This window comes from Eriocheir sinensis, chromosome 12 (assembly GCF_024679095.1).
Source record: "Eriocheir sinensis breed Jianghai 21 chromosome 12, ASM2467909v1, whole genome shotgun sequence".
Lineage (NCBI taxonomy): Eukaryota > Metazoa > Arthropoda > Malacostraca > Decapoda > Varunidae > Eriocheir > Eriocheir sinensis.
Window position 1 is genome coordinate 24,027,667 of NC_066520.1, and position 27,767 is coordinate 24,055,433.

The 27,767-nt window shown below is 43.5% G+C and overlaps 2 protein-coding genes and 1 long non-coding RNA gene across 8 annotated transcripts; 2 read left to right on the forward strand and 1 right to left on the reverse strand.

Moving 5' to 3' along the window:
* Positions 1-1,115: 1,115 nt before the first annotated feature.
* Positions 1,116-2,985, reverse strand: LOC126997702 (uncharacterized). Its single transcript, XR_007752290.1, has 2 exons — positions 2,930-2,985; positions 1,116-2,854 (listed from the first exon to the last, which is right to left on the reverse strand). It is a non-coding gene; the product is annotated as an uncharacterized LOC126997702 (long non-coding RNA).
* Positions 2,986-5,475: 2,490 nt separating this feature from the next.
* On the forward strand, positions 5,476-16,885 carry LOC126997703 (uncharacterized). Of its 6 annotated transcripts, none has more exons than XM_050858938.1 (11): positions 5,476-5,630; positions 7,246-7,421; positions 8,945-9,094; positions 9,521-9,621; positions 10,157-10,321; positions 10,551-10,674; positions 11,094-11,252; positions 11,892-12,100; positions 12,582-16,078; positions 16,147-16,276; positions 16,348-16,885. In XM_050858938.1, the coding sequence occupies exons 2-9, from the start codon at positions 7,352-7,354 to the stop codon at positions 13,329-13,331; spliced, it is 1,728 nt and encodes a 575-aa protein (XP_050714895.1). In that variant the 5' UTR covers positions 5,476-5,630; positions 7,246-7,351; the 3' UTR covers positions 13,332-16,078; positions 16,147-16,276; positions 16,348-16,885. The 6 variants fall into 6 exon arrangements, with proteins under 6 accessions (XP_050714895.1, XP_050714897.1, XP_050714892.1 ...); XM_050858940.1 differs by having other exon boundaries at positions 16,147-16,205; XM_050858935.1 differs by having other exon boundaries at positions 12,582-16,276.
* Positions 16,886-21,079: 4,194 nt separating this feature from the next.
* On the forward strand, positions 21,080-24,230 carry LOC126997707 (cortactin-binding protein 2-like). Its single transcript, XM_050858949.1, has one exon. It carries the CDS (start codon positions 21,094-21,096, stop codon positions 22,012-22,014), a length of 921 nt encoding a protein of 306 aa, XP_050714906.1. The 5' UTR covers positions 21,080-21,093; the 3' UTR covers positions 22,015-24,230.
* Positions 24,231-27,767: the final 3,537 nt, after the last annotated feature.

Sequence of the window (27,767 nt, forward strand, 5' to 3'; positions counted from 1 at the left end):
TAATACTAATAATTTGTTGGCATGGAATAAACACAAGATTTTTTTAACATAGTATTAACAGTTTTGTGGTTTGTTTAGGCTTTTGAATTCCAGTGTTCGGGACAGAGTTAGTAAGTTAGAAGTGCTGGGTTCCATAGGGTTAAGTCGACACAGTGTGAACCTGGTCCTAAGAAGTGATATCTACATAAAATAATCAACAAAACTAACTGACCGCCTTGAAAAATGGACGGAAATGTCAAACCAGCCACAGTAGCGTTGATAAAGCCTAATACTAATGCTGGTAATAAAACTTCAGGCTTAGAACAAAAAAAAAAAAAAAATTGCCCATCTTGAGTGATCTCGGACACAAAAACAAGGAAACCAGACTCCCTAACCTAACCTAACCTAACTAACCTCATTCTTCTCCTCCATCACGCCCCACAGAGTACGCAGCCATTCCTCCGGGCCTCAGCGTGCGAGTGTCCTCCTCCTCCTCCTCCTGCTCCTCCGACAGCGAAGGCGAGGTGATATAGTGATCCGAGAGTGGCGTGTGGTACCAGAAATCAAGGTAGGAGATTTTCGGCACCATACACGCTAGCACAGCATCTTCGGACAACAGTAGATAGTGTAGATCGTGTAGTGATGGTGACCTTTTCTACAGTGACTTTCGATGGTGTTATAACCCAAGTGATAGTGTGAGAACCTTGTGATCCTTGTGTTGGTGTTGGAAAAGAATGGTGATAAGGTGACAGTGTGGTGATATATAGTGACTCATGGTGATGTTAAACTTGGTGTTATAACTCAAGTGATAATGTGAGAACCATATGTGGTGTAAGGAAGGAGGGAGAGAGAGAAGAGTGATATGTTGTTGTGGACGCAGTGTGACATGTACCAAAGAAGTTAACATTGTTTAAATGGAAGTGTTATTTGAGTGAGATTAAAGCAATTTAGCACAGAATCTTTGGACCACAGCAGACTCAGTTTAACACAAGGCTAGTACCAGAGAGTCATGCTAATTGGAACTGTTATACAAGTGAGATTTATATGATTTCTGGGGCTGGTGAAGGCCTGTGATGATATTAATAGTGACTCACGTATCCAAATGAAGGCTTTTACGAACGCACTAATTCTTCATACCAAGGTTGAAATGTCGGAAGAGAAAATAAGGTTGTGATATGTTAAGACCTGTGTTGATATCTTTATAAGGACTGACCTGTTGAAAGACCTTTACTAATGCACAATTTTTCACACCTACGTTGAACTGTCACTGAACTGTCGAAAGGAAAAAAATAAGTTTGTGATATGTTAAGACCTGCATTGATATCTTTATTGTGACTGATGTATTGGGAAACCTTTACGAACGCACTAATTTTCATAGCTATGTTAAACTGTGGAAAAGAAAATAAGGTTGTGACTTGTTGGGGCCTCTGTTGATACTAAAGAAATAAATAGATGTTATCAAGTGTCCATCGTTATTTAAATGGTAGTGTCCAGTGCTATTTAAATGGAAGTGTTATTTGCGTGAGATTAAGCGATTTAGCACAGAATCTCTGGACCACAGCAGACTCGGTTTAACACAAGACAAGTACCAGGGAGAGGCATGCTAATTTGGAAGTATTATATGAGTGAGATTAAGCGATTTAGCACAGAATCTTTGGACCACAGCAGACTCGGTTTAACACAAGACAAGTACCAGGGAGAGTCATGCTAACTGGAAGTATCATATGAGTGAGATTAAGCGATTTAGGACAGATTCTTTGGACTGCACCAGACTCGGTTTAACACAAGACAGGTACCAGAGAGTCATGCTTATTGGAAGTATTATATGAGTGAGATTAAGCGATTTAGCACAGAATCTTTGGACTGCACCAGACTCGGTTTAACACAAGACAAGTACCAGAGAGAGTTGTGCTATGTGGCAGTGCTATACAAGTGAGATTAAATCATTTCTGGGGCTGTTGAAGTCCTGTGTTGATATTAATAGTGAGTGACCTATAGTAGTAGACAAAAACATGATAAAAACCACACTATATTTTCACACCTACCTACGTTTAACTGCCGTCGTGAATAGAGGTTGTGTTGTATATATATTTTTTTTTCGGTGTTGATATATTTATAATGACTGGTCGATAGAGACCCTTTAAGAATGCACTGTATATATTTTCAAGCCTGTAATGTTACTTGACCTGTCGATGGAAAAAAAGTGCTGTCGTATGTATGTATATTTCTGTTGATATTTTTATAGTGATTGACGGGTAGAGATTTTGAGGAGGTGGAGAACGAGGAGGAGGAGGAAAAGAAGAGATAGAAGAAGGAGTAGGAGGAGAAGGAGGAGGAGGAGAGGAAAATAAAAAGGAGAAGGAGAAGAAAGAGGGAACAGAAAATGGAGGTGGAGAAGGAGGAGGAGGAGGAAAGGAAGAGAATGAAGAAGGAGATGAAGGAGTTTGAGAAGGAGGAAAAGAGAAGAAGAAGAAGAAAGATGAAATGGAAGAAGGAGGAGGAGGAGGAGCAGAAACAGGAAGAGGACCCACAATTTTCACATACAATATATCCAAAAAAGGTCCTGATAAATTAGCAACCGTGTCGATACTTCAGTTGAGATTAACCTAGACCAAAGAGAAGTGGTTAGTTGTGGTAGATCAGTGGAGAGAAGAGAGGAGAGGAGCTTGGTGAGTCGTGAAAAGAGGAAAGGTGGTTAGTTGTGGATTAAAAGGAAGAAGAGCTTAGTGAGACATGGAAGAAGGGAGAGAAATAAAGCGATTAGTTATAGAGTTGTGGATTAGAGGAGTGAAGAAGAGCTTAGTGAGACATGGAAGAAGGGAGAGAAAAAGAAGTGATTAGTTATAGAGTTGTGGAATAGAGGAGTGAAGAAGAGCTTAGTGAGACATGGAAGAAGGGAGGTAAAGAAGTGATTAGTTATAGAGTTGTGGATTAGAGGAGTGAAGAAGACCTTAGTGAGGCATGGAAGAAGTGATTAGTTATAGAGTTGTGGAATAGAGGAGTGAGACATGAAAGAAGGGAGAGAAAAAGAAGTGATTAGTAATAGAGTTGTGGATTAGAGGAGTGAAGAAGAGCTTAGTGAGACATGGAAGAAGGGAGAGAAAAAGAAGTGATTAGTTATAGAGTTGTGGTTTAGAGGAGTGAAGAAGAGCTTAGTGAGACATGGAAGAAGCGAGAGAAAAAGAAGTGATTAGTTATAGAGTTGTGGATTAGAGGAGTGAGACATGGGAGAAGGGAGGTAAAGAAGTGATTAGTTATAGAGTTGTGGATTAGAGGAGTGAAGAAGAGCTTAGTGAGGCATGGAAGAAGTGATTAGTTAAAGAGTTATAAGAGAAGAATGACAGACCAACACAACCACATATATGGACCTGAAACTACCCTTGAGATTCGCCTCTAACAGCCTTAGATTCCCTTTTGTATAAGATCTAATACCACTTGATCGGCCTTATACTTTGACGCTATGCCGATCGCCGAATCTATTGTATATTTTTCTATCTCAAGCTAAGAAAGTGTGTGTGTGTGTGTGTGTGTGTATATATATAGCCTGCATCAGGTTATATAAGGGTTCTCTCTCTCTCTCTCTCTCTCTCTCTCTCTCTCTCTCTCTCTCTCTCTCTCTCTCTCTGTGTGTGTGTGTGTGTGATTGAAGGTCAGGTCAGGTCATCAGGCAGAGTAGGTGACCTTATATATATTTGGTGCTGATGATTATGATAGTGATAATTATTATTATTATTATTATTATTATTATTATTATTATTATTATTATCATTATTATTTTTATTATTATTATTATTATTATTATTATTATTATTATTATTATCATTATTATTTTTATTATTATTATTATTATTATTATTATATTATTATTATTGTTGTTGATGTTGATGTGTTAGAAGTGAATTATGTAATGGTTGTAATATATCTCTCTCTCTCTCTCTCTCTCTCTCTCTCTCTCTCTCTCTCTCTCTCTCTCTCTCTCTCTCTCTCTCTCTAATTATTCCATGTAATTTATTCTATATGTAACTTTTTATTATGCATTTCAATTACTTGTAAATAATATCAATATATATTAGTAAGCTATTATTATTATTATTATTATTATTATTATTATTATTATTATTTCAATGTTACTTAATACTATAATAATTCCATCAATAAACAAATTACATCATGAAGAAAGCCTTGTAATAATAATAATAATAATAATAATAATAATAATAATGATATGACAAAAGATTGTATCTCTCTCTCTCTCTCTCTCTCTCTCTCTCTCTCTAATTATTCCATGTAATTTATTCTATATGTAACTTTTTATTATGCATTTCAATTACTTGTAAATAATATCAATATATATTAGTAAGCTATTATTATTATATTATTATTATTATTATTATTATTATTATTATTATTATTATTATTATTATTATTATTATTATTATTATTATTTCAATGTTACTTAATACTATAATAATTCCATCAATAAACAAATTACATCATGAAGAAAGCCTTGTGTTAATTACTGCCTCATAATAATAATAATAATAATAATAATAATAATAATATTAATAGTAATAATTGTAATGATATGACAAAATGGGTAGAGAAGATTATATTTCCTAATCTCTCTCTCTCTCTCTCTCTCTCTCTCTCTCTCTCTCTCTCTCTCTCTCTGTTTATCTGTCTATCTCTTTTAGTTACTCTCTCTCTCTCTCTCTCTCTCTCTCATGGGTTTTTTCTTGTCGCATTTAGTGGAATCTCTCTCTTTCTCTCTCTCACACACACAAAGATCAATAATGCGGGTGGTTGCCGGGAGCTTCAATCTGTCCCTTCACTAAAACTCGAAGTCTTTTCCACCCTCTCACAATGCACACACGCCTTGCTCCACCTTAAAACTCACAGCTGTTGGTAGTTTTAGGGTTTAGGTGTCAGTGAGGGGCGTGTGAGGGGAGGGGAAGGAGGTTTTAGAGGCATTGTGAGGCATGATCATTCCCTCTAGGCCGCAGCAGCAGATGAGGATGTCTCCCCTCTTTGACAGTTGCCTAGTTGCCTCTTTCTCACTTCAATTTCGCGGTTTTTTTTCCATTTCGAGGATCCCAAACTATATTGCAACCTTCCTATACCTTATTTGGATTGAGGAGTGATGTAGTGCGCGTGGAAATAGCGACTGGGGACTAGAAATAAGGATAAATTGAGGAGATGGTGAAGCTGGAAGTCTCATATTAGAGGAAGGAGCGGGAGGCGGATGACTCAACCAGTTACCTCATCGTCACTAATGTTTCGCGGTTTTCACACCATTGCGAGGCCCTGGAATATCACCGTAACCTTTCCATCGCCTAAATCAATTGAGGAACCACGTAATTCAAGTGGAAACAGCGACATGACACGAGGAATGAAGATAAAATAGGCGATGCTCAAAATGGAAGCCTCGAACCGGAGAGGGAAGGAGGAAGAAGGGAGAGAGAGGGAGGAGGAGGGACCACAGGGCACAGGAGGAAGGGAGAGGAGAGGGAGGGAGGGAAGGGAAGTCCTGCAGCCAGTCACCCAGACAAGCCCAAAGCCAGACACAGTGTGGTATTCCCTACTGGAGGATCTTCCGGCATCCTCACACGCCCCTCAAGGATGCCGCCGACACACACCACATGGCCGCTTGGGTGAGGGGAAAGGAAGCTTGTAAGAACGGTGATGGGGGTGTGGAGTAGCTCTTAGAAGTGATATTCCTTTCGTAAACGCCTTCTAATTTAAAAGCTTGTCTTCCTCGTTGGTGCTGGGCGTGAGAGAGGGGACAGTGAGGGGAGAGGAAGCTTGTAAGAACGGTACGTGGTAGGGATGCGAAACTATAGCCATTAGATGTGATATTCCTCTCGTTAACGCCTTCTAATTTATAAGCTGGTCTTCCTCTGCTATCGGGTAAAACAGGACAGCGGGTGGAATGGAAAAATCGGACAGTGAGGGGAAAGGAAGCTTGTAAGAACGTTGATGGGGGTGTGAAACTATAGCCCTTAGAAGTGATATTCCTTTCGTAAACGCCTTCTAATTTAAAAGCTGCCCCTTCTCATTGGTGCTGGGCGTGAGAGAGAGGACAGTGAGGGGAGAGGAATTTTGTAAGAACGGTGATAGGGGTCTGAAATGGCCCATGGAAGTGATATGGGAGTGGCTTAAATTGTTCTAACTGACAAATGATTCTGCTGTCAAACCTACACGCCAATACACGGAGTAAACGTCATGAGAGCCTGTGATATCCTTGCAGTAGTGAATGGGACAGTTGATGAAGAAATGTCTCTTGGTATCGGTAAAAGAATGAGGATGTAAGGTCACTGGTGGTGGTAATAGGACCCTTGCTAATATACGAACGTGACAGTCAGATCACGGAAATGTGGCTGTCCCCCATAGAGAAACACTGTCAAACCTACACGCCCTACAATTAAGTGTCCCTTGGTGTTAATGAAAGGACGAGGATGTAAGGTCACTGGTGGTGGTAATAGGACCCTTGCTAATATACGAACGTGACAGTCAGATCACGGAAATGTGGTTTTGTCCCCCATAGAGAAACACTGTCAAAACTACACGCCTTACAAGTGTCCCTTGGTGTTAGTGAAAGGACGAGGATGTAAGGTCACTGGTGGTTATAGTAGTGCCCTTGCCAAGATAAGAACGTGAGTCAGATCTCGAAAATGTGGTTTTGTCCCCCATAGAGAAACACTGTCAAATCTACATGCCATAAGTGTCTCTTGGTGTTAGTGAAAGGATGAGGATGTGATGTTACTGGTGGTGGTGGTTGGAGTACCCTTTGCAAAGACAAGAGAAATGACAGATAGCGAAAATGTGGTTTTGTCCCCCATAGAGAAATACTGTCAAACGTCAAACCCGCGTGTCAAGACAGAAAAGGAGGAGAAAGAGAAGAATAAAAAGGAGAAAGAAGAAGCAGAAGAGAAGGAAAAACATGATACTTCTTAAAATCCATAAATATCACGTTTTTTAGTATCAAATTCATGTTTAATTCCCCTCAGTGAAGATTATGAGAGCCTGTACGTGATATCCTTGCAGTAGAGAGCGGGACAAATGATGAAGAAAGTAAGGAGGCTGCTGTACATGAAGCCCTTATGATAAATTAGTGAAATATCATAATGCATGTTAATATAATGCTTGAAAGTGCTTATGGTACTCATTAAATTAATATTCTAGTGACATATGGAAGGAATTACTTAAGGGTAGGTATGTGTATGTCAATATTACTACTACTACTACTACTACTACTATTGTTTGCAGGAGTGAGGAAGAATGAGGTCTTTCTCTAACTTGGAGGAGGAGGAGGAGCTGGCCTGAAGGAGTGGAGGAAAGGAGAGAATAGAGGAGAGAGAAGGGACAGGTTACCATGGCCATTCCCTTCACCCTCTGTGGCCTCCTTCTGACCATGGCCGCCCCAAGTCTGGCCTATAAGATCTGTGAGTTATATGAGTGTTTTTCTTCTTTTACTTATTCTTTATCTTATTATTTTGACCTCTTCCACTTTGTATCACTCCACTTGGGTACTTCACTGCGCACACTGAGGTCGGTTATTTCCAGAGGCCGACAAGGAGGTCAGTCGAGTTCTAGTGAGTGTCTCCTTAGGTTCGGGGTACAGAAGAAGGGTCAAACTACCACCAGGGTCATAAAGATACCCCTGGAAATACCTCCCACAACTCCCATGAAGGTGTTGTCAAATGTGTGAGTCACTCTGTTCAAATGACCTCACTTTTGACAGTCACCTTGTTCAAACGACCTCCCTTTGGACAGTCACCTTATTCAAACGACCTCCCTTTTGACAATCACCTTATTCAAATGACCTCCCTTTTGACAATCACCTTATTCAAACGACCTCCCTTTTGACAATCACCTTATTCAAACGACCTCCCTTTTGACAATCACCTTATTCAAATGACCTCCCTTTTGACAATCACCTTATTCAAGCGACCTCCCTTTCGACAGTCACCTTATTCAAATGACCTCCCTTTTGACAGTCACCTTATTCAAATGACCTCCCTTTTGACAGTCACCTTATTCAAATGACCTCCCTTTCAACAGTTACCTTATTCAAATGACCTCCCTTTCGACAATCGCCTTATTCAAATGACCTCCCTCTTGACAGTCACCTCATTCAAACGACCTCCCTTTGGACAGTCACCTTATTCAAACGACCTTCCTTTCGACAGTCACCTTATTCAAACGACCTCCCTTTTGACAGTCACCTTATTCAAATGACCTCCCTCTTGACAGTCACCTCATTCAAACGACCTCCCTTTGGACAGTCACCTTATTCAAACGACCTCCCTTTGGACAGTCACCTTATTCAAATGACCTCACTTTGGACAGTCACCTTATTCAAACGACCTCCCTTTTGACAGTCACCTTATTCAAACGACCTCCCTTTGGACAGTCACCTTATTCATTCAAATGACCTCCCTTTTGACAGTCACCTTATTCAAACGACCTCCCTTTGGACAGTCACCTTATTCAAACGACCTCCCTTTTGACAGTCACCTTATTCAAACGACCTCCCTTTTGACAGTCACCTTATTCAAATGACCTCCCTTTGGACAGTCACCTTATTCATTCAAATGACCTCCCTTTTGACAGTCACCTTATTCAAACGACCTCACTTTCGACAGTCACCTTATTCAAATGACCTCCCTTTTGACAGTCACCTTATTCAAACGACCTCCCTTCTGACAGTCACCTTATTCAAACGACCTCCCTTCTGACAGTCACCTTATTCAAACGACCTCCCTTTTGACAGTCACCTTATTCAAATGACCTCACTTTGGACAGTCACCTTATTCAAACGACCTCCCTTTTGACAGTCACCTTAGTCAAACGACCTCCCTTTGGACAGTCACCTTATTCAAACGACCTCCCTTTGGATAGTCACCTTATTCAAACGACCTCCCTTTTGACAGTCACCTTATTCAAGTGACCTCCCTTTCGACAGTCACTCTGGATGCGGCGAAGGTGTGTAACCAGACTATCTACCTGGATGAAGGAGCCAAGTCAGCCGCCATCCTCACCCTCACCACCAAGAGCTCCTACGACTTCACCCCCATGCTCTGCCTCATCCGTTTCATCGCCCCCATGCACAAGTGTAAGTCTTGGAACGGATGATCGGTTGCTTGGTTGGATGGTTGGATGTAATTTTTTTTTTTTTTTTTTTGTGTGTGTGTGTGTGTCCTTTCTCTTTCTCTCTCTCTCTCTCTCTCTCTCTCTCTCTCTCTCTCTCTCTCTCTCTCTCTCTCTCTCTCTCTCTTTACGTTCTTTTTGCTTCATTCTTTTTACTTTTTCTTCTTCTTGTTTATTTTCTTCCATTTCTTCCTTTTCTTCTTCTTCATCTTCTTTTTCTCTTGTTTTCTTTCTATTTCTTCCTCCTGTTAAGTATCTTTTAGTTCTTCATCCTCTACTTATTTTATCCTTTTTAATTCTCTCTCTATCTATCTATCTACCTCTCTATGCATATATACTTCCCAACAGTCACTATAATCTTCCTTTCTTCCCCTTTTGCTACCTCCTTTAGGGTCTGGACTTACTGGTGTGCTGGAAGAAATTGACCTACGGCGGATTGAAGACCCCACCAGGCACCGCGACCCTGAGAACATGTGCCTCGACTATATACTGGTGGGTCTGTGTGTGTGTGTGTGTGTGTGTGTGTGTGTGTGTGTGTGTGTTACTTAATTTCCTGCAATCTCTCTCTGATCTCCATGTTTTGAAAGCCTCCATACAAGGTTCCTGATGTCATGTCTTTGGTTCGAGTGGAGGAAGACTAATATTATATACACTGATACATACATGCACTCACACACACATACATTCATAGGTCTCTCTCTTCTCCCCACTTCTCTTTTGCTTAATGTCAATCTCCTCCTTGTCCTCTTCCTCCTCCTCCTTCTCTTTCTATATAAATCTATGTAAATTCATCTATGTTAATCTGTCTATTCATCTCTAAATCTATCTATTCATCTATGTAAATTCATCTATCCATCTATAAATACATCTTTCCATCTATGTAAACCTGTATTCATCTATGTCAATCAATCTTCATCTATGTAAACCTATCTACCAATCTATGTGAATCCATCTGTACACCAATTCTTCTCTGTAAATCTGTCTATTCATCTATGTATGTAAGCCCTTGTTATCATGTCTGTCGCAGGTCGAGGCGCTCACGGACAAGACAGATAAGCCGCAGGGTCGGCAGTGCGGGACATGGTCTGTGGGCGGCCAGGACAAGCTCAGTGACTTTGGGCACCGACGAGCGCTGATTGGTTACTGCCCCTCCCCCCATGCCACCTCTGGAATGGGCATGCAGCGCTGTGGGGTAAGGTGGCGGGCAGGTCTCTCTCTCTCTCTCTCTCTCTCTCTCTCTCTCTCTCTCTCTCTCTCTCTATCTCCCTCCCCCCCTTCATTCCCTCTCCATCTCCCTCTCTCTCTTTCTCCACATCCTTCCCTCTCAATCTCACTCTCTCTACTTTCCCTCTTATCTCTCCACTCTCGCTCTCTCCCCTTTCTCTCCCTTCTCTCTCTCACTCTCTCTCTCTCTTCCTCAGGTGTCGCAGATCCTGGTGGAGGTGTCGGTTGGTCAGGAGAGGGAAGAGTTGCCGCCCCATAGTAACATAAAGTGGCGTCATTACCGAGGGTTCACGCTGGTCGTCACTGCGTATTCGTACTCCTGTAAGTCCCCCTATACGTACACACACACATATACAGACGTACACTGATACATGCATACACTCACACACACATACGTACATACATGGGTCTCTCTTCTCCCCACTTCTCTTTTGCTTAATGTCAATCTCCTCCTTGTCCTCTCCCTCCTCCTCCTCCTTCTCTTTCTATATGAATCTATGTAAATTCATCTATGTAAATCTGTCTATTCATCTCTAAATCTATCTATTCGTCTATGTAAATTCATCTATCCATCTGTGTGAACCTGTATTCATCTATGTAAATCTATCTTTATGTATGTAAACCTATCTATTCATTTATGTAAATCCATCTATACATCGATTATTCATCTCTGTAAATCTGTTTATTCATCTATGTAAGCCTATCCATCCATCTATGTAAATCTATGTAAATCCCAACAGACCGGGAGAGCGAGTGTGGTGTGGGCTTGCGTTCGTGCGGGGCAGCGGACCGCGAGGGGCTGCAGCACAAGTGTATCCACCAGTCGCTGTGGTGTGACCATCATATCAACTGCGGCCAACCTCATAACCTGGACGAGATCTCCTGCTTCAACTCTTATGGTAAGGGTGTGTGTGTGGGAAGGGGGAGGTAGTGGGGGAAAGGGTGTGTATGTAGGAAGGGGAAGTTAGTAAGGGAAAGGGTATGTGTTGGAAGGGGGAGTTAGTGGGGGAAAGGGTCTGTGTGTGTGGGAAGGGGGAATTAGTGAGGGAAAGGGTGTATGGGGGAAGGGGGAGTTAGTGTGTGTGTGTGTGTGTGTGTGTGTGTGCATAGAAAGGTTTTAGAGCAAGAAAAAGGACTCACTGTGGGCTTGTTGTTAGAATGATAATATGTTCTTTCTAGTCAAGACCTCCCTGTCCCATTCCTTCCTTCCTTTTCTATAGTTACTGACCCTTCCCTTCCTTCTTCCCCTTCTATAGTGACCAACTCCTTCCTTCCTTCCTTCCTTCCTTCCATTCTCTAGTAACTGACCCTTCCCTTCCTTCCTTCCTTCCTTCCTTCCCTTCTATAGTAACCGACCCTTCCCTTCCTACCTTCCTTCCTACCTTCCTTCCTTCCTTCCTTCCTTCCTTCCTTCCTTCCCTTCTCTAGTAACTGACCCCTTTCCTTCCTTCCTTCCTTCCATTCTCCAGTAACTGACCCTTTCTTTCCTTCCCTTCTTCACTGCCTAACCATTCCTTCCTACCTTCCTTCTTCTGTAGTGACGATGGAGGGCCTGGTGCCAGTCATGGTTGGTCCGTGGGTTGGTGCCGCCCTGCTCTTGCTGCTGCTGCTGGCCGGGGTGGTGTATTGGCGCCGCGCTCGCCCCCCCGCACCAAGGGATCCACGCCCCCCGCAGGAACTCAACTCCTATGCTGAGTCCTATGAGGTCTCGTCCACTCTGTCTTCAGCGCACCACATGGCTATACAGGTGTGTGTGTGTTATCATTTTTATAACATGTGATATCTTGGAACTCGAAAACAAACTGTGATTTCATATTTAAATTCACTCTTCCGTTTTATTTCCATTCATGGTTCTAAAAGTTTACCTTATGATCAAACCTTCATGTGTGTGTGTGTGTGTGTGTGTTATCATTTTTATAACATGTGATATCTTGAAACTTGAAAACAAATGGTGATTTCATATTTAAATTCACTCTCTTTCATTTTATTTCCATTCATGGTTCTAAAAGTTTACCTTATGTTCAAACCTTCATATGTGTGTGTGTGTGTGTGTGTGTGTGTGTGTTTTGCAATTCCATATCTGTAGTCTGCATCATCTGATCATTTTCCTTTGCATTCACTTTCCCTAATTTAGTAATTTCTGAATCCCTTTGCTCAGATTCGGGTCCTCTAATAGCTCTCACTCCAGCATCCAACAGTTTCTCTAATCTCCGAAACCCTTTGTTCAGGTTCGAGTGGTCTGCAACTCCGGGCATGGCGTCGGGGGCAGCGGTCCAGGCCACCTCAGCAGCAGCCAGGCGCCCCCTCGCTCCCTGCACCGATGGCCAGGACACACGCCCCCTACCATGGACCTGCCCCCCTCCTACGACTCCCTCTTCCCCCACGGCCCTCCCTCACCCCGGGGCTGCATGTCGGCTGCCCCGCCCACCCCCGCGTCAGCCGCCAGTCTCGACATCACCGCCACCACCACCTCCATGCTGTCCCTCGGGTCAAGTCAAGGTGGCGTTTCCCCTGGGCATGGGTACCCTAGTGCTGGGCCGGCCGCCACCACCACACAAACGTCAAACATCGTCATCCCTCTGAGTGCCATATGTAGCCCGACACGTTCGAGTGCCGTCGCGAAATCCACCGCCACAGCGAGTCACGGCACTGCAGAAGGGTCAAACACATCCACGGCTGTCGGTAGTGGTTCGCCAAAGCCCTTGACATCCACAGCCCAACCCGACGGGCATTCGGTTGAGTTCACGCCTCTCGTACAACCGGAAGACTCAGCCATCTCCCTCTCAAGCCTCTGTAGTGGAGGGGAGCACTCGGCGCTGTTGGATAATGCCCCACACAGCTTGCACCACCACGCCAGTCACCCCCATGCCTCCCCTGGTCCTGGTGTGGCGTTCCAAAGCCTGCCTCCCTATGCGGCCCCTTCAGAAGCCTTGCAGGACCCCCCGGAGTACACCACAAGCTACCTGCCTCCAGACTAAGAGTAATGAACTGCTGGAAGTGTTGATGTACTAGGGGAAACTCATGAAAGTGGAAGAGATGAAGTGAGTGAATGAGAGAATGGAAGAAAGTAGTGAAAGAAAAGTAAGAGAATGTGAATGAAAGAGGAGAAAGTTATAAAGAAAAGTAATACAACATGAATGGATGAAAGACTTTTTGGAGACAGTCTTTGATGGGGTGAGTTAAAAGGAGTGAGAAATGAGATTACTAGAGTTAAAAGTAGTAGGAAATGAGACCAATAGCAATGGCAGTCATCCACCAGGTGCTTCAGGGCATGTATTAGGGAAGAATAATGAAGTAAAAGAGTAAATGTGTGAAAAGCTTACATTACAGTCTTATTAATGTGATGCGTTAGAGTGAGAAATAAGATAGAAAGAGATACAGAAGGACTGGAGGACATAGAGGAGGATAGATAGAATGTTTTAGGGGCTGGAAAACCATATCAGTCTCTCATTTGGCTTATGAGATGGGCAGAAATGTCATGAAGGCAGATTTTAGAACACTCAACATGCCTGACAGGATTGAGAGGAGGATAGATAGAATGTTTTAGGGGCTGGAAAACCATATCAGTCTCTCATTTGGCTTATGATATGGGCAGAAATGTCATGAAGGCAGATTTTAGAACACTCAACATGCCTGACAGGATTGAGAGGGGGAAAAAATCTGCCAGTAATTGATTTTTGAAGTACGGGAGAGCTTTTGCCAGAGTGCCATAGTGGAAAAGAGGTGCACAAATGATATAATACTCAGTTTGTTAGTCTTAGGGTCGTATTACAAGTCGAATCCGAGAAGTTTTTTGGTCCCATCAGAGTCATTCATCCCAAACTCAGTAGGGACCCGAAACTTCTAGGATTTGACTTGTAAAACGCTCCCTAAACCGACCTTTGTATGGACCCGAAACTTCTCTGATTCATATACTGATTTGTTATGAGAAAGTTGATAGTGTGAAGAAAAAGTCAGAAAATAAGATATATAATTTTCTAGGAACTTAGAAAATGAAGATGAATTTTCAGACACACTAAAAGATAATGGAATTTCTTTGTGATCAATTTTCTTGTAACTAATACAGTGCTAGTCTTTGAATGAGAAACTGGAAAGCCTTACTCACACATGTATTTATGCTTGATCGTGGATGAAGTGGCAAGATCGACATTGAGGCTTTTTCTATAAGGTATGAAAGGCTGGTTGGATTTTATAGTAGAATGACATAAGGTGAATTTTTCTTCTCGACATTTGAATAGGGAGAGAGAAGGCTTCGTTAATATTAAAAGGAGGTCTGGAAAGCATTTAACCCGGTAGCAGCGACGGGCCAAATTTGTGGCTTTACCGTGTACCAGCGATGGGCCAAATTTTTACCATGATATAAACCCCGCAAATAGAGGATGCGTAAACTGATCACAAATGCATTGGTACTATATATTATGAAATGGTTTGCGTGAGTGATGATTTTTTCTCATTAATTCGCTTAGAGGGGCCTTTAAGATACATGATCCCCGCACCTACCGGGTTAAATTGAGATCAAACCAGAAGAGGAGGAGGAGGAGAAGGAAGATGAGGAAGAAGAATGATATTAAACATGATATTACACTATTATTATTATTATTATTATTATTATTACTATTATTATTATTATGTTTAAGGAGGAGAATAATGTGATGATGCCTTCAATGTGATGTTAGGTGTAGAAGATGAGAATTAATGTGTTAGTAGTAGCAGTAGTAATAGTAGTAGTGTAACCGTATGTGTGTAGGAGTGAAGGACAATAAAGAAGAAATACTGAAAAAATTGGGGAAGAAAAATGTAGAAAAAATAAAAATAATGTCATAATTTTCTAAAACAGGAAATAGAAAGAAGTTTGAGATGCCATAGATTATAGAAAGAAGACATTTTTTTTCTCATATATAGATTTTGTAGTTACTGATGTGTTAACTTTGGAAAGGAGGAAGAACATTATATCTAGTTTAAATTTTCTAAAACTATATTAGAGGAAAAGTTAGGCAGGATAGTTAAAAGATTGATACAAAGAAGACATTTTTTTTCCCCATATATAGATTTTGTAGTTACTGATGTGTTATGACTTTCTGAAGAGGAGATAAAAAGAGAGTTATAATTTTCTAAAACTTAATAGAAGGAAAGTTAGGCAGAATAGACTAAAAAGAATTATAGAAAGACATTTTTTTCTCCATTTTTAGACTTTGTAGTTACTGAAGTGTTATGACTTTCTGAAGAGGAGGAAGAAAAAGATATCTAGTTTAAATTTTCTAAATGAGTGAAGCAAAAGAAGCCCTAGTTATGATTGACTATTATAGAAGGAATAGATTTTTTTCCCACATATAGATTTTGTAGTTACTGATTTCTTATAACTATCTGAAGAGGAGTAATAAAGATACATACAATTTTTTTAAACTAAATAGAGAAAAAGTTAGGCAGAATAGAGTTAAAAAAATTATAAAAAGATTTTTTTTTTCGATTTTTAGAATTTGTAGTTACTGATTTGTTACATTTCTGAAGAGGAGGAAGAAAAAGATATCTAGTTTAAATTTTCTAAAAGAGTGAAGAAAAAGAAGCCCTAGTTATGATAGACCATTATAGAAGGAATAGATTTTTTTCCCAATTATAGATTTTAAAGTTACTGATTTGTTAGGAGAAATTTGACAGTGTGAAGAAAGAGTGAAAAAGTAAGATATATAATTTTCTAGTAACTTAGTATATGAAGATAAATTTTCAGGTACATAAAAAAATAATGGAATTTCTTTTTGATAAATTTTCAAGTAATATATGAAGGTAAATTTTCAGGTACATAAAAAAATAATGGAATTTCTTTGTGATAAATTTTCAAGTAACAATATATGAAGGTAAATTTTCAGGTACATAAAAAAATAATGGAATTTCTTTGTGATAAATTTTCAAGTAACAATATATGAAGGTAAATTTTCAGGTATATAAAAAAACAATGGAATTTCTTTTTGATAAATTTTCAAGTAACAATATATGAAGGTAAATTTTCAGGTACATAAAAAAATAATGGAATTTCTTTGTGATAAATTTTCTAGTAACTGAATATTATAAAGATGAATTTTCAAGCACACAAAATATAATGGGAGTTCTTTGTGATAAATTTTCAAGTAACTTAATATATGAAGGTAAATTTTCAGACTTACAAAAAATCTGTGGCATTTCTTTGTGATAAAAATTTCTGTTAACTGAATGCAAAGACAAATTTTCAGGCACACACAAAAGGTATTTCTTCATGATGATTTTTTTTGTATATATTTAAATGTTAATAATAATGTTTCTTTTTTCACTTTCTGAAGCAGTTCTAGTGCAAACCAAAGTCATATAATATAGTTTTCTAAAGCTAAATGTAGAGTAAGAATTTTTAGGCCTAGATGTAGAATGTGATTTTTTTATAATATTCTTTTTATATATGGTAGATTTATTTTTATTTTTATGGTCATGTATGCAAAAAATGAATACACACACACACACACACACACACACACACACACACACACTTACACACACTAACAGGAACGTAAGGACGGCATTTGTGTATTTGGACAAGGAGATGATGAAGAAAATAAGTTACAATGTTAAGGCCAAGGTTGGAGTATGCAGCAGTGGTCTGGTCTCCTCACGAAAAGAAGAACATAAGAAAGCTGGAAAGAGTGCAGAGAGTGGCAACTAAGATGGTACCGGAACTTAGAGATCGGACTTATGAGGAGAGACTCAATAGCATGGGGCTCACGACCCTGGAAAGAAGAGAAAGAGGAGACCTGATAGCGGTGTACAGGGTGGCGAGCGGAGTGGAGCATTTGGACAGAGAGGACCTGTGTGTGTGGAACGAGAGAGAAACGAGAGGACATGGAAAGAAGTTGAGGGCGACCACGTGTAGGCGAGATGTGAAAAAGTTTAGCTTCCCAAACAGAAGCATTGAGCTATGGAATAGGCTGGAGGAGGAGGTGGTTTGTACAAGAAACATTCATGAATTTAAGGAAAAGTTAGACAGGAGCGGATATGGAGACGGGATAGGGCGAACGTAGCTCTTTTCCTGTTTGTTACAATTAGGTAAATACACACACACACTCTCTCTCTCTCTCTCTCTCTCTCTCTCTCTCTCTCTCTCTCTCTCTCTCTCTCTCTCTCTCTCTCTCTCTCTCTCTCTCTCTCTCTCTCTCACACACACACACACACACACACACACACACACACACACACATACACACTTTCACAAATCACGTATGTATATCTGTATGTATGTATGTGTGTGTGTATGCATTTACAATATAACACGTGTAATGTACCTATTCCATGTAAATTATTTTGAACATAATTAAACCTCTTGTGATCTTAAAGCGTTCTTATATACACACACCCTTCTGTTGATCACCCTTGCTGAGTGATCAACAAGTCACTACAAGTCAATGAGATAAGTGGAATTTATGTGTTTTCTTGTAGCCTAGAGCTTGTAGCATCTTCGTTTTTCTATTATAAGATGCTGGAAGTGTGCTCTCTCTCTCTCTCTCTCTCTCTCTCTCTCTCTCTCTCTCTCTCCCTTTTCTTTATAATGTATTCGCTACTACTTTTTTTTTCAAGTTAAGTTAAATTTATCCTCGTATTGTAGTCTTTCCTTAACTTATTTTTAATGTGATTTTTTTTCCTGTTGCCAGCGCGATTAAGACGAGAAAGTCAAGCTATTCTGTCTATTGCATCATCTAGAACGCATTTATTTTCTCTATATAAATGTGATGGCGTCCTTTAGTCTCTAGGAAGCGCAATTAAGACGAGAAAGTCAAGCTATTGAGTCTGTTATATCATCTAGAACGCATTTACTTTCTCCTCTATAAACGTGATGGCTTCGTTTAGTCCCTAGGAAGCGCAATTAAGACAAGAAAGACAAGCTTTTCTGTCTATAACATCATCTAGAACACATTTATTATCCCTATATGAACGTGATGGCTTCCTTTATTGTCTAGGAAGCGACATACTCAAGCCCTTCCGTCTACTACAATCATTATGCGTAGAACAGATTAATGTATTTCCCGCGTGATTTTATCTCTATATTCTGGGTTTTCTCTCGCGCAGACTTTTCTTCGCTACTGTCGGCGTGGAAGGCTTCGTATAATTATTGCTTCCACTTGAGCCGCGTAATTTGCATGCAGTCCTCCTCGCAATGTTAAGTGGATAATCGTGTCAATAGATGCGCTGAACGAGACCAAACAGTAGCAGGGAGAGAGTGGCACGTATTCACTGACGCTTTGGGCGCTCACAACAGTAATTTGCATAGGCCACAGTGGAGATTAGTCGGGTTGTAATGAGTGTTTTCACGTTCAGGGTGCAGAAACCTTGTCGAACTATCACCAGGGACCAGGACATGCCCCCCACACTCCTATATATACGAAACCATTAAGTCCAGTAATCTCAGGCACTTTGGACGCTCACAACCGCTATTTGCAAAGGCCACAGTGGAGATTAGTCCGGTTCTCATGTCTTTCGCGTTCATGGCGCAGAAGCCTTGTCAAACTACCCCTGGACATGCCGCCAACAAATCCTCATACGTTCTTATGTTCTTAGGTTCGTAAGATAAGAAGAAACGAACACTATAGAGAAAAAAAAAGGTTCTACAAGCTTCCCAATTTTACGTTAGAAGATAAATGGGAAAGGGAGGGAAGAGAAAGGGAGGAGAAGAGGAAGAGGAGAAGAAGAGGAAGAGAGAGAGAGAGAGAGAGAGAGAGAGAGAGATGAAATTATATAATGATAAAAAAAATAATATGAAGAAGATTACTCAACAGATACCAGTACTCTCTCTCTCTCTCTCTCTCTCTCTCTCTCTCTCTCTCTCTCTCTCTCTCTCTCTCTCTCTCTCTCAAACCAGTTCTTCATCTAATTCATGCTTCTTCATCTCCAGAGTCATCCCTCAATCTTCCTCCTCCTCTTCTTCCTCCTCCTCCTCCTCATCAATTTAAAAAGGGAATCCAGTCTTGATTACAAAGGATCCGTTTTTAGCTGATAATAGTAATAATAATAATAATAATAATAATAATAATAATAATAATAATAATGATAATAATAATAACTAATAATAATAATTCAGTTGGTCATATTCTCTCTCTCTCTCTCTCTCTCTCTCTCTCTCTCTCTCTCTCTCTCTCTCTCTCTCTCTCTCTCTCTCGGCCACAAGCTCAAGGGATTAAGTAATGTGACGGAAGTGAGCGCTGAGGCCACGCGTAGCACCCCTTGACTTCCTCTCTCAAGCTCTCCTGGACACAAGCTTTTTACTGAGCTTTCCCACGCCTCGGCCGGGACAGGAAGCCGAGAAGGGAGGCGGCGAGGATGTTGGGGCTTCGTTATGAGACTTAAGGGTAAAGTTCGGGGCATATCCTAAGCTGCGCGCGGCCTCAGCGCTAGTCTCTGTCTCCTGCTACCCCGGGGACTTTATAAACGGTAGTAAGGGGCAGAAGGGAGGCGGTGAGGAGGTTGGGGCTTCCCTATGAGGCTATAAGGGTAAAGTTCGGCGAATATCCTAAGCTGCGCGCGGCCTCAGTGCTCGCCTCCGCCACCTGTTACCCCGGGAACGTGATAACCAGTAGCAAGGAGGAGGAGATGAAAAATAGGGGGGATATAGTTTCAGATAAATAGATAGAAGATGATATATGGGATTAGTGGTTAAGTTCGGGGTATACCCTAAGCTGCTCATGGCCTCAGTGCTCGATCTCCGTCACCTGTTACCCCTGGACTTATTCAGTATCTCCCAAAGTTTTGTTTCAAGTCAAGTCGTATTCTTAAATTGAAAAAGCCTCTCGTAAAAGTTCTTGTGGGCTTTTCATGGACTGTTCCGTGATGTTTGTGACAGTTTTACACGACTTCTGGATCTTGAACGAGAAAATCACCCATGAAAACCCGGTTAATCCTCTCTGTGGCCTTGGGAAAGAGTCGTAACATGAGCCCGAGACGTTTAATATATGGGCATTGAACCCTCCTTAGCAGTCAACGGTTCTCACGCTCGGTAATTGCTTAATCTCGGGTTCTTAGTGATGTTTGTCTTGCCATTCAATATCCGCCGCCGGTCTGCTATGCCAAGCTTCTAGTAGGCTATTCGTTTCGCTGGTCTCCTATGTCCCTCTGTCTGTTATTTAATCTCGAGTCGCTGTCCAACGCCTCTCTCTCTCTTTCTCTCTTTCTCTCTCTCTCTCGTGAACTGTAATTCCATCTGTAAAGGATTCTTGTTGTGTTTTGTATTTCTCACACGCTCGTTTGTGTCCGTCTGTCTCTCTCTTATACTCTGTTGGGTCATGTGTTTTATTACTCTCTCTCTCTCTCTCTCTCTCTCTCTCTCTCTCTCTCTCGTTTGTTTGATTTCTCCCTCCGTCCTTCCCTCTTCATCCTGTTTCCTAGCAGTCCGTTACGAGGTGCCCCCCCCCCCCCCCCCTCTCTCTCTCTCTCTCTTTCTCTCCCCGCCACCTGTCCCATCCTCGCCCTGCGGCCGCCGCCGCCGCAGCCTTGGCACAGCCCCGCCGCCTCGCCTCCCGCGTCCGGCTGTGGAGGGCGACGGGCGGGTGTCAAGGTAATGTGCCGCTGCCCCGGGGGTGGGAGGGGTGCCGGAGGGGGTGTGGTGGGGGTATCAGCGTGGGGGGCGGCGGGGGGCATGGGAAGACGACTCGGTGGTGGTGGTGGTTGTTACGGCGGGGGCAGAGCAATACAGGGACACCGTGGGCCGCGGCGGCGGTGGTGGTGCCGGGAGGGATGGGTTATGGTGGTAATGGAGGTGGTAAGTGGTGGTGGTGGTGGTGGTGGGTGTCGGGGCTGACACCGTTCTCACGCTGCCGTCAGTTTTTCCCACGTGGTGTTGTGCGCGGCGGCCGCCAGGGCGCAGCACGGCTCGCCGCCGCTGCCACCCCAGCAGACCCAGCGCCCGCCGCCCAGCGGTTAGTCCCTTCCTCGTCCCCGTCGTGTGCGCCGCCAGCCCGCCACTCGCTGCGCCACACATGTGCCCCGTCTGAGCCGAGGTATCCCGCGCGTCGTCCAGCCGCCCCGACCATGAAGGTGGAACGCGCCAGCTCCGTGTGCTCCGAGGACGCGCCGTCCTCGCCGGACTCCGTCATGTCCACGGGCGAGGCCGCCTCGCTGGAGTCCCCGCCCTCGCCGGGGCCCATCACCAACCCCTACGACGACCAGCGGATCTACTCCCCGGCCTACACCGCGCCCAGCCCGGCCTACAGCACCTCCAGCCGCGGTAGCAGCGCCAGCGAGGGCGAGAGCGCGGGCGAGGCCTCCCCCGCCTGCAGCCCGGGCTACCAGCGCTCCTCCTCGCCGGACTTCGGCTTCGAGTTTCCCCCGGAGTCCGGCTACCCCGGGGTGGAGCAGTTCGGGTGCCAGGCGGAGTTCGTGCGGGCCGTGCAGGAGGGCGACCCCCGCGAGCTGAAGCGCATCCTGACGCGGTACTCGCAGCTCGTGCAGATCAACGGCTTCACGGCGGACGGGCAGACGGCGCTGACGCAGTCGTGCCTGGACGGCAACCTGGAGGTGGTGAAGATGCTGGTGGCGCACGGCGCGTCGTTGCACCTAACCAACAGGGACGGCTTCTCCCCGCTGCACCTGGCCTGCTGGCGCGGCAAGTACGACGTGATGCAGTACCTGCTGCGCTACGCCTCCAGCAGACGGTAGTTGTTGTGATAGCCCGCCCAGCAACCTGTGCCATGCGTGTGTCTGTATGTGTGTGTGTACGCGCGGCCCGCCCGCCCTGTGCAATACTGACGGTGGCGGCGGCCAGCACCGGGACGATATATACACTCTGTGATGTGGACGCCGTGTGCAAGACTGTCTCGACGTGCTGGCCGCCCGAGCCTGCCCTCCCCCCCTCACGCCCACGGCGCCGCCCCCCGCGCTCCCGCCCGTCCCGCCGCGGTCAAGTGGCGCGTCCCTCGACAGTTACCTCAGTATTATTCTCCAGAGCGAGGTGGCGGCCGACGGGTGAGTGGCGGGGCGGGGCGGCGGCCCGAGATGTGCAATACGTGAAGGACGTCGCCGCGTGAGTGATGTCAGGCGGCGCAGACAAGTGTCGTAAACTGAACAGTGAAGATTGTGATACAGGGTGGCGGCCCCGGCGCGACCCAGCTGTGGCGGCGACCCCAGCCCCGCCCCGCCCCGCCCCGCCCGTCCTGCAGCAGGAGGCCAGCCTGCCGAAGACTCGCCACAAAAAAAGCACGCTCGCAAAAACTCCCGCCTCTCACGACGCTGCGAGCCACAAAAACACGCCCGGAGCAGATTGGACCCCGACAGTAGCAACAGCAACAGCAGCGTGAAGGAGTCATCAGCATGCAGCAGCTCACCCCGCGCCACATTCCCCGGCAGGATAGGACACCACGGAGGGACGACAGGATAGCAAGACGCCTCCTCCTCCTCCTCCTCCTCATCGTCCTCGTCTTCCCTTCCCAGCCACCGTGCCCCTTGCCCTCCCCCCTTCACCCCACCCCCCGCGATCCTCCCCAAGCGTCCTGGCTTGGGCGAGTGATACCTAAGAGAGGGACACATAAGGGTCACACACACACACACACACACACACACACACATACAGAGTTCCCTGCCTCCTTCCCTCCTTCCTTGCCTCTTCCATGCCCCGTGTGTGTGTGTGTGTGTGTGTGTAAGTCTAAGCGGTTGATAGCTTATTGGTTTAAGCTCTCCGCTACCGCAAGTAAGGCAGACCCCATCTCTCTCTCTCTCTCTCTCTCTCCACAACACAGCCTCCCCGTCTCGTCCCGTCACCCGCTTACCCCCCTACCCCCTCCCCCTCCTCCAGTCAACAGGTGGTGGTGGTGGTGGTGGCGAGCCGTGGGAAAGCCAGCGGTTGTGGTGGTGGTGGCGCGTTGGAGCGAATCTCTACCGTCCCACCACCACCACTCATGCCCTCCCTACCCCTCCCTTACCCGCCATCCTCCTCCTCCTCCTCTGTCTCCTTCTCTTACCTCCCTCTCCCCCTCTCTCCCTCCCTCTCTCTTCGGCCCAGCCCGTAAGAAGACCCCCCACCACACACACACACACACACACATCCTTCTCCTTCCCATGATATCCTACACACGGAGTTTAAATGAGGGAAGGATATTGTGGGAGCTTATAACTGAATTCTGGGCAGTTACGGCAGAAGATGAAGAGGAAGAAGAGGAGGAGGAAGAAGAAGAGGAGGCAGGCGGTGTGTGTGTGTGTGTGTGTGGACGGTTCCTCAAGACGATTTTTTTGTGTAACGTAAAAAGGACGATGTGAGAACTTGTGTGTGTGTGTGTGTATGTACGTGATACTGACATTCCTCTGTGTACGTAAGTATGTGTATATGTGTGTACATGGAATCAAGCAAGAACGGACCCAAAATAACGTACATAACGAACTTTGGAAGAACTGAACTGCCTGTGTATGTATGTATGTATGTGTGTGTGTGTCCCTCAGCCTGTTCGTTCGTATACATGTCCCCTGCCCCCCCCATCCCCCAACGTCCCTCCTACCCCCCTCCCCCTCCGCCCCCCGCCACAGTGATACGCCCACTCCCCACCTCCCTTCCAATGTGCCTTGAGAACTATAGCCTAAGTTTGTTGTCTGTTGAGATATTGTCACGATTTTAATTCATTTGTTTTTTTGTGAGTGTGGTATGGGGTGCAGGAGTCGCCCCCCCCTCTTCCCCCACTCCCTGTGCTGCCCCTCCCTCCCCACTCCCTGTTCTGCCCCCTTATCTCTTGTATCCTCCTATTTCTCCATTTTTTAATCCATCCATTCCCTTATTCCCATCCCTCCCATTCCCCCATTTGTATTATTATTATTATTATTATTATTATTATTATTATTTGACTTCAGATATCGATCCTATATTTCTGTAATACAGTTATATTTTTGTACGGCCTGGGTTTTCTTTTCACTGATTATTGTGTGGTGTGGAGCATCCTTGGTGTTAATTATTATGTGTGTGTGTGAGTATTGGCTTATTAGGATTCTCTGGTGTAGAAAGTGAAGAAGGAATAAGCTGAGGATGAAGGGATGGAGAAGGAAGGAAGAGAGGGTATGGAGTTTGAGAAAGGAAGAAAAGGTTAAGAGAAAAATAAGAGAAACGAGGAAAGTGGAGAAGGAAGGAAGAGGGAAGGTATGGAGCTTAAGAAAGGAAGATAAGAGAAACAAGGAAGGTGGAGAAGGAAGAAATAGAAGGTATGGAGTTAAAGAAAGGAAGAAAAAGTTAAGAAGAAAACAAGGAAAATAAGAGAAACAAGGCAGGTGGAGAAGGAAGGAAGAGAAGGTATGGAGCTTAAGAAAGGAAGAAAAGGTTATGAGGAAAAAAAAAGGTAAAATGATGAGAAAGACGTAAGGAAGAATGAAGAAAATGGAGTAGAAAGGAAGGAAGGAAAGAAGGCAAAAAGGAAAAACAGGAAAGAAATAAAGAAGAACGAAAGAAAGATGGAAATAAAAAGAAAATGAAAGAAGACAAGAAGAATGAGGAAAAGGAGAAGAAAGAAAGATGAAATAAGAAGTAATGGAGAGAAAGGAAGGGAAAGGAAAGAATAAATTAAAATACAAAAAGAAATATAAATAAAAAATACAAAAAGTTCTGAAAACAAGGTATGATCTGATAATTCTCTAAAGGGTTCTAACACTAATATTCTTTCAGTCTAATACCTAAAAAGTACCATCGACACTTACAATATGGAGAGGAAGGTACTTGGATAAAGGTTTGCTTTAGGAAGAATAGTTGTAGTAGTAGTAGTGGTGGTAGTATATTAAGCACTAGAATAAGTATATGTATTGATTTTATTGGTCATATATTTAGTAACACCTTCCTCTTCTTCTTTTGCTATTATTACTTCTGTTTTTTTTATTTTCTTCCTCCTTTTATCAGTACAACAATGACTACGGTTTCTCCTCTTCCTCCCCCTCCTCCTCCTCCTCTTCATCTTGCATGCATGGCAATATCAATGGACTGGCACCTCTGTATGCAAACCTCGTCCATTCACACACACACACACACCACACATGTACCACTCGTATAGATGTGTTTAGAAAGGTCTCTCTCTCTCTCTCTCTCTCTCTCTCTCTCTCTCTCTCTCTCTCTCTCGAGGTTAACATACGTCACTGACTCACTGCTGACACACACACACACACACACACACACACACACATACTTGACTACATAATCTTTGAACTTAGCAACACAAGCACACACACGAATTTGTATAAGGAAAACCACGTATTTCAAAACCTTATTAAAGAAAAAAAGAAAGAACATATGAAACCATTGATAGCTCTTGCGATATATATAAATAAACATGCCTATATTAAATATAAAGAAAAACAACTTTGATATATATACGTAAATAACAACCATATCACAGGAAGTAGTAGTAGTAGTAGTAGTATAAGAATGAAGAGGAGATAAGGGAGGATAAGGAGAATAAGAAGCAGAAGAATAACAACAACAGGAAGAAGGAAGGAAACAAACAACCTGGAGGATAAGAAATGAATGATAAAAACGGGGAGAAACGACAACAACAGGAAGGAAGGAAATGAAAAACAAATACGAAACGAGGAATAAAGAAGATAGGAAAACAACGAATGAAGAAGAAGAGATAGAAAGAAAGAAAAAGGGAACAGACACCACACACACACTTCTACCATAATTAAAAAAAGACAACGAAGAATAAGGAAACGAGATAGAAGAAGAGGAAGAAGAAGCAGCAGAGAGAGGGAGGAAGGAAGGAAGCGAACAGACTCCCCCCGACAAACTAGACCTCCCCAACTCCCCCACTCCTTTCCCCAGCCACTCCACTCACTCCAAAGTAACCACCGAGTCAGTTAGTCAGTAGTCACTCATCTAACGAGCTAGTCAACCATTCACCCACCCACCCAGCCTCCCTCCCTCACATGATTCCACCTGCATTCAACCACATAGCCAGTCAGAGAGAGAGAGAGACGGGGAACGGTGTGGAGGAAGGAAGGAGATGGAGGAGGAGAGACAGACGGAAGAAGGAGGAGGAGGAGGAGTGTAAGTGAGAAGGAGATATAGGAGAAGATAGAAGAGGTCAAATACGAAGAAGAGGAGGAGGAGGAAGAAGCAGACAGACAGACGGGCCCACCAGACAGTGATGCCGCTGCCCGCTGACCAAGGTAAGGTTATGTCAGCAGTCAGCATTGATGGGGGTGGTAGTGGTGTTGGTGGTCAGCATATGATGTCTGCACTCAGCCGTTGTTGGTTCCTCCTCAGTTTTACGAGTGTGGCAGATGTGTCTGATGGGAAAAAATGGAGGGATGGAGGGAAGGGTTCAATTTTGTGTTGGTAACGTTTAATTTTTGTGTGTATGTCTCTCTCTCTCTCTCTCTCTCTCTCTCTCTCTCTCTCTCTCTCTCTCTCTCGTGTTTTTTTTAATATTTTTATGAATCGTATCTTGTTTTTGTTATTTCTTTCTTCTTCCTCTTGTTCTTGTTCTTTTTCTTCTTCTTCTTCATTCATTTTATCCATTACGTTACTACTACTACTTCTGTACTACTACTACTACTACTACTACTACTACTACTACTACTACTACTACTACTACTACTACTACTACTACTAGCTTACTGTTACCACTACTACTACCACTACCGCTACTGCTACAACTATCACTACTACTACTACTACCACTACTACTACCACTACCACTGTTACTACTACTACTACTACTATTACTACGCATTTCGTATTATTATCACAAGGAGTTTAGTGACGCCTCCTCCTCTTCTTCCTCTTCTTCTTCTTCCTCCTCTTCTTTTTCTACTAAATGCAAAAACCCAGTTAACCAGATGTCCAGACGTCTCTCTCTCTCTCTCTCTCTCTCTCTCTCTCTCTCTCTCTCTCTCTCTCTCTCTCTCTCTCTAACGGGCTATTGCTGATAAAATGATAGCTTATCTTTATGTCGGGGAACCGTGTGTGTGTGTGTGTGTGTGTGTGTGTGTAATATAGTAATTCGTGAAGGTAACATTATACAGTCTGAAGTTCGTTGCCCTTTCTATACAATGTCATGAGTGTGTGTGTGTTTGCGTGTTTTTTTTTTGTGTGTGTGTGTGTGTTACTAGGCTCTTCATAAAACACCTGTGCAACCTTTCTAACTTGAGCTATGAACGTAAAACAAGAGAACTTAAAAATAACATTCTCTGTATATCTGTCCTATTGTGTCCTTGTCAGATACACGACGCTTACGAAAAACATCTATACTGGTGTCAACAAAACCACAAAGCAACAATAGGTAGATAGATATATAGGTAAAAATAGACAAATCCCTCTTCTCTATCCTTTGCAAGCGAGTCAGACAACCAGTAGCATCCAAGTGTCTTCATCTCGTGTTGAATATCGCTGTCCCGTATGATTTGGTGTTTCCTGAGGCGCTTGTGGAGTTACGCGGAAAAGCTTATGG